Raw genomic sequence first — 6,318 nt, 5'->3', positions numbered from 1 at the left:
CATCCGAATTCCATCCGGAAAACAAGACAGGTTTCTCCGACCCGACCTCCTCAACTCCGTATTCTCAAACTCTCTCTCTTTGTCTTTCTGTCGTTCTTCGGCCATGGAGCTGTCTCTGTCTTCCGCAACCTCGAGAGCTCACACGTATAATTCCTCACCAGGTTTCTCATTCTTTCCTCTCTCATGATATGATTTATTATTTTCTCGTGGGTTCATACAATTTTATGTTTTTATAATTTGATAAATACACGGAAATACCCACCACTTTGATTTGTAAGTTTCTAACTGATTAGTTTGGTTTTGATCATTTTTTTTCAATACAAAGTTGAGTAATTTGATGTTGAATTCAACACTTGCCCCTCCAAATTATATTATGTTGTTAGCAAAATCATATTCGCTTTAGAAGAAGCAGAATTCGGGTTGAGTTTGTGGTGTAATCAGCGGATTGAAAGTGGAGCTAGCAAGCTAGTTAATGACATGTTTAATTACTTGGAATTCGTATTGAATTATTCCGATTTCTGACTTCGTGTGGGAGGGTTGCCAAGTAACACTATATGCTCATATGTCATGCGTGTAGAATTTATCCTCATGAATTTTGGTAGCAGATTTCACTTTTTCGGTTAATAGATTAGAGTGAATTGCTTATCTGCAGAGCTGTTTCTGCTTGAAAAAGCAAAATTTCGGACATGGGATTGTTATTTTCCCTATCCTTCGCGAGCTAGCAGAATAGCGAAGCCTTTATTTGCTCAACCTGGAGCCCTCTCTGCCAAGCATAACCCTGTCAAGGTTTGATGGTACTTTCTTTTCTGGGGAGGATTATTAAGCACTCATTTGGTAACTGTTTCGTTTTTAGTTTTCGCTTTCTTGCTAGAGAAAAAGGTTATCAAACCGGCCCTTCTGTAAACAAAAAAACGTTTTAAGATTTTCTAATTTTTTTTATACACACTTTATAGGTTGTATGTTGTCTAAAGAGAGAAGCTACTGTGGTAGAGGGAAGGTATGCCGTCTTCAATGTTGGAAGCTATAACTCACATCTGCTTATATGGCTATTGCATTTGATGGTTAAACAAGCAAAGCTTTCCTGGTTTTTTTGTATGTATATACACTTTAATTTTGATGAATCACAGTTGTTTCTGTTTCTTTCAAGGTCTATGCATGAAGTATATGATGCTTTGGCCGCACATCTTGTTCCTACAGCTGCAGCAATAGGGAATCCAAACTTGAAGTAAGTTAACTTCCGATTTCCTATGCATGCTATAATCTTTAGACAGGAGGGACCATGAATGTAGTGTTTGGTTTTCTGGATTGTATATGGATTTTACCTTTTTGAGTTGTATTTGATTTTCATGCTGATTTTACTTGTTACTCTTCAAAGTTATAAATCTGTCTGATGTACGATGCAGGTATATTGTGGGTTTGGCTGGTTCTCCTGGATCTGGGAAAAGCACTACTGCGTCTGAAGTTGTGTGGCGTGTAAACAAGTTATGGCCCCAGAAAGCTTCTGCATTGGATTCTCAAGTTACTCCTCCAGTAGTGGCTGCAGTTCTCCCCATGGATGGTTTCCATCTTTATCGTTCTCAGCTGGATGCAATGGAGGTTAGCCTTATTCTGATATTTTGATTTCTGTAGTCCATTGCATTTCTTGTGGATGGCAGTCTTAGCATAGTCTAAGAACCTTTTGAATCGATAATGTGGATAATAGTGTAAGCCAAAATTATCAATTTTAATTATCCTGTCTTCTTAGAATGTATCTAGCTGGAAATTATTCAATATGTAGGACAGACTCTGTAAATGATACAATATTCTGTGTCACTTACCAACCTATGGACCAAAGTTATGGTTGAAACAACATTTGTTTGGGTTTCGTATTCAAAACAAAACATTATAGATGATAAAAATATTTTGATTCCTAATTTTCTGCAATGTTGTAATATCTTAGAATCCCGAGGAAGCTCATGCAAGAAGGGGAGGTGAGGTTTCTATATTTCTCTGTTGATGATTGGACACCTTGAAATCATTAAAGCTTCAATCTTACGAATTGGTGATTCAGCTCCATGGACCTTTAACCCTGAGCAACTACTCGAGTCTCTCAAGACTCTGAGACGTGAGGTGATTAGTTGATAATTGATTCTCACAGTTTACAATCGCCTCAAGTTTAAAAGTATGCTATGCATTCTAACAGAAAGATTGTTTCAGGGATCAGTTTATGCACCGTCATTTGACCATGGTGTTGGAGATCCAGTAGAAGATGATATTTTTGTGACCCTTCAGTGAGTAGTTTGTTCCTTTTCACATGAATTGTCGTTTAATACCAGCTAAAGAATTAGGCGGGTTGTGAGCAATTATTATGGTGGTCTTAAAATTATGTCATTTTGATTCTTTCATCTTTGATGAGTATGTTCGTAACTTATTTATTTCTATTTGCAGGCATAAAGTGGTCATAGTAGAAGGAAATTATTTATTGTTGGATGATGGGATTTGGAAAGAAGTATCATCTATGTTTGACGAGAAATGGTAAGCCTTATTTATCAAAGGATATATTTTGTGCAAAACTGTATGTTAAAGAGGTCAGGTGGTCTGGTTCTGCTATGCATCCAGTATAATTGTGGATGTGTGGCGGAGACCAATATTCAGAAAATGTCAATGGTGAAGAACTTCACTGGGCTTGTGTGGCTATGTTATGGTGCAGCCTTAATCTGTTCAATAAGGCATGTCGGGAGGACCGATTAAGTCTTCCTTATTTCATAGATTAAAACTTTGATCGTTGGATCACGATATATAAATTTGGCACAGCCCTTTTTCTGATGTATGCTTATAAATTTTGTTGAGCATTGGACTTTGATCATGGAATACAAAAAGCATACGACTTTGATGATGGAATAGTTATTTAGAAATTATACTTGTAAGGGCTCTAACACTAAGCAGCACCTCACAATTAATTTGCAACACTGTATTTAATCACTTGTTCTTTTGAAAACCGAAATTCCACTTACTCAAAGGTGTCATTGAATGCTATTGTTTGTTGCTTTTCCCTTTTAAGGTTTCTTGAAGTTGATATTGACAAAGCTATGGAACGAGTTCGAAACAGACATATCTTAACGGGTACATGATTCTTAGTTTTTGAACCACCTACTTGCGAAATGGGACATGTAAAAACATGACATGGTTTAACCGCTTTCTTTATCTTCTACACAGCAGGGAAGCCCCCAGATGTTGCCAAATGGCGGGTAAGCTTCATGGTTTTCCGAGACACGAAGTTCCAATTTTTTTGTTAGTCTAGAGTTTTCACTAAGACGATGCTTATGACCCTTCATCCATCGTGTAGGTTGAGTACAATGACCGGCCTAATGCGGTGACAGTAAACAAATCAAGGAGGAATGCTGATTTGATAATCAAGTCAATCGACTACTGAAGCGTGAAGGTGATCCCGTCCTGCTGGTTGCATTGAACGAAGCTTTCGTTCTATCTGTTTTGCATCCCATGTATGCAAATTGAAGGCCTATCTTCATTTTCCTTGGAAGATATGAACTGGGAAGTAATTTATGCACTCCAAAATTTGCTTTCACTTATGAGGGTTTGAAGTTACTTTTGGAACGCAAATAATATATCCCATGAGTAAAAGTAACTGTATATTTGATGAATACAAGATTTATGAAAATTCGCCTAAAATTTTCCAATTTTGTGCAATCGCTACCTGAATTTAAAAAAATTTACAATTAAGCATTCAAACTTTCGTATTGTGTTACCATTTGGCACATAAGTCCGTTTTTATTTACCTTTCAAGTGTGTTTTCGTCACTTCTCTCTACTAAGGGTTTTTCGGATTCTTTTTTAATATAACTTTGAATGTTTTGCTCACACATTATTCTTTTCGATACATGCAATATTCTAATTTAAACAAATTTAAATTGTGGAGAACAAGATTTTTCAAACTTGGGTGCATATAGGGAATATATCAGTAATAACCAATGTGGCTACAGTCACGTTTGTTACACATTGTGTTCTTTTTAATACCTACAATATAATACACGCTAAGGTAGAAACGCGTTTTCTCTCCCTTCTAGTTTCTCTCTCTAGAAACCTAGACTAGAGCCTTTTCTTCGACTTCAACTTCCAACCGTCATCCTTGCTCTTGCTCGGGGATAGGTGGCAACCCACTACCTCCTCATCTTTCCAGTCTCCTTCCTCCCTCCTCTTTCTCTCTCTCTCTCTCTCTCTCTCTCTCTCTCTCTTTCCCTCCTTTGCCTTTTTCTTCTTTTCCTCCCCTTGCACTTTTCCTGCTCCATCCCTTTCCTTGCATCCATCTTTTCCTCTCAATCTTTCCAGTCTTCTTCTTTCGTTTTATTCCTGGTTCTTTATGAGTTTATCTCTGTTTCTGAGCTGGGTCTTAACTATCTCCTGAGCTTGTCTCAAATCTGAGCTTCATTCCCTTTATCCGGCATCTTTTGCCTAATTTTATTGCTTTCTGTCTTTTAACTTTATGTCCTCCCTCCTCCTTAGCTGTGATATTACATCCTTATCCCACTATGTACTCGGATAGGCGGGCTCTGATTAGGAAATGGATACCAAATCTACTATCATCCTTCACTTCCCTTCCCCTAACCGTCATACTTATGTCAGATCTATCGAGGCCAAGTGTTGGGTATTTTACATACCCCCTAGCCTCACCCTCTATCCGTATGATACTTTGTTTGTATATATTTGTAGGAGTTCGTGAAAGAGATTTGGATCTGGTGTTTACTTTCTTGGTTTGGAGTTTGGCTTCATCTGAGGATGTGACGGCGATGACAATGTGGTCTTTGCTGCTGGATATTAGGGTTCTTTATTTTCTGTTTTCTATTGCCTTTAGGCCTAAGCTTGCTTATCTAGGCCTTCCGTTATATCTTGGGTTGTTGCTCTCATTTTGCTTGGACCTTTACTTTCCTTGTAGTTGTTTACTCAATCCTTTTTGGACCTTGTACTAATTCTTATGTTAATGAAAGTGGATTTTTTTATTAAAAAAAAGAAAAAGAAAATGCACACTAAGGTAACTTTTACTTGTTTTGATATAACATTATAAAGTATTAGTAAAACATTAAATCATAATAGAAATAGCAAAAATCCCTTTCCAAAGTCAAAGGCAATAAATCTAGCGAAGAAAAAAAGAATGGCCTTGCATGTATAAATTAAATGCCTCCATTAACATGCACGTGCTTCTGTTCCCTCTATGACTCTATCAACTATGATCTAGTTTGGTACTGAGGTCATTCTAAAAAAAGTTAGTATAAAAAAAGCTAGGAACTGTTTTTGTGTTTGTTAAACATTCAGCTTTAACTTTTTTTTCACAATTTTGGATGAAAAAAAGCCAAAAACAAGAAGCTACAAAACCCAACTTTGAAAAACTGACTTTTTTTTCACTTGTTTTACATATAAATTTACCAAATACTATAATACTGTTTTTTTTTTTTCTTTCCAAAAACACTTTTACAAAAAAGTTTACCAAACACTCTGCTACTTTATTTCACAGCTGCTTATTCTCACAGCATAACAGAAGTAACTTTTTTTTCAAAGCACAACAATACCAAACCAGCCCTACGTCCTGAAAATCATTCCCAATTAATTTTAGCCGATTATTTGCACAACTTTCATTTATATCTAAATTCCTTCCTCCTATTAAATTTCTCCAAATTTCATCCATGCTGTCGTTACTTTGGAATGCACACTCGTAATTTCAAAGAAGTGGTTAGGAGAGAGCACCCCATGTCCATTTCATTGTATTTGTCGTCCGCCATGGGCACATCGACATGGTTAACTGGTGATTTCTATGTGCCGCTGAAGGAGAAGAATAAGCAGCACCAACCTCACCTGATCATATCAGGATTTTCATGGTGGTGGGTGGGCTACGACAAGGTGGGGGTTGCGGGGAGGATGGAACGGGGATTTGGGTGGCTGGTGGTTTAAGGTTGGGGGTGGGAGAGGAAGGGGGAGGGGGGTTACGCTCGGGTAGCACTAGGAGAGCAACAGAGATAAATGGGAGGCTGGTTGTTTGTGGTTTGACATGTTTCCTTTTTTTTTTTTTTTTTTTTCCCCCAATAATTAATTAATTAATTATTTATCATATGAAATGATAGTTTGCCCTCTAAACTAATGAAACCATAGATGAAATGTAGAGAGACTTAACTGCAGGGGGAATTAAGCTATAAATAAAAATTTAGGGAGTAATTGGCCAAAATTTAAGTTCTGGAGTTAAATTGATAGCTGATTTCAAGTTAGAGAAAATCGACGTATACCTCTAAAATTACACACAAAAGTTAAACACAACAAATTATCATATGTTACA

At 37.0% G+C, this 6,318-nt stretch overlaps 1 protein-coding gene across 2 annotated transcripts; it reads left to right on the top strand.

The window, feature by feature from the left end:
- Positions 1-3,677, top strand: LOC137726219 (putative uridine kinase C227.14). Of its 2 annotated transcripts, none has more exons than XM_068465107.1 (12): positions 1-161; positions 653-786; positions 954-997; positions 1,148-1,225; positions 1,404-1,596; positions 1,940-1,970; positions 2,051-2,109; positions 2,197-2,270; positions 2,428-2,514; positions 3,041-3,102; positions 3,199-3,227; positions 3,326-3,677. In XM_068465107.1, exons 1-12 carry the CDS (start codon positions 104-106, stop codon positions 3,410-3,412), a joined length of 936 nt encoding a protein of 311 aa, XP_068321208.1. In that variant the 5' UTR covers positions 1-103; the 3' UTR covers positions 3,413-3,677. The 2 variants fall into 2 exon arrangements, with proteins under 2 accessions (XP_068321208.1, XP_068321207.1); XM_068465106.1 differs by having other exon boundaries at positions 3,196-3,227.
- The last annotated feature ends 2,641 nt before the right edge of the window (positions 3,678-6,318 follow it).

This window comes from Pyrus communis, chromosome 2, assembly GCF_963583255.1.
Source record: "Pyrus communis chromosome 2, drPyrComm1.1, whole genome shotgun sequence".
NCBI lineage: Eukaryota > Viridiplantae > Streptophyta > Magnoliopsida > Rosales > Rosaceae > Pyrus > Pyrus communis.
Note: the sequence above shows the minus strand (reverse complement) of the source record. Positions and strands in the feature narration are given on the sequence as shown.

Excerpts from the sequence above, each read along its gene's own strand:
- LOC137726219 (XM_068465106.1), top strand. The coding sequence starts at position 104 with ATGGAGCTGTCTCTGTCTTCCGCAACCTCGAGAGCTCACACGTATAAT. Across the intron at positions 162-652 it reads CACGTATAATTCCTCACCAG|AGCTGTTTCTGCTTGAAAAA; the intron begins GTTTCTCATTCT and ends GCTTATCTGCAG. Across the intron at positions 2,110-2,196 it reads TCAAGACTCTGAGACGTGAG|GGATCAGTTTATGCACCGTC; the intron begins GTGATTAGTTGA and ends AGATTGTTTCAG.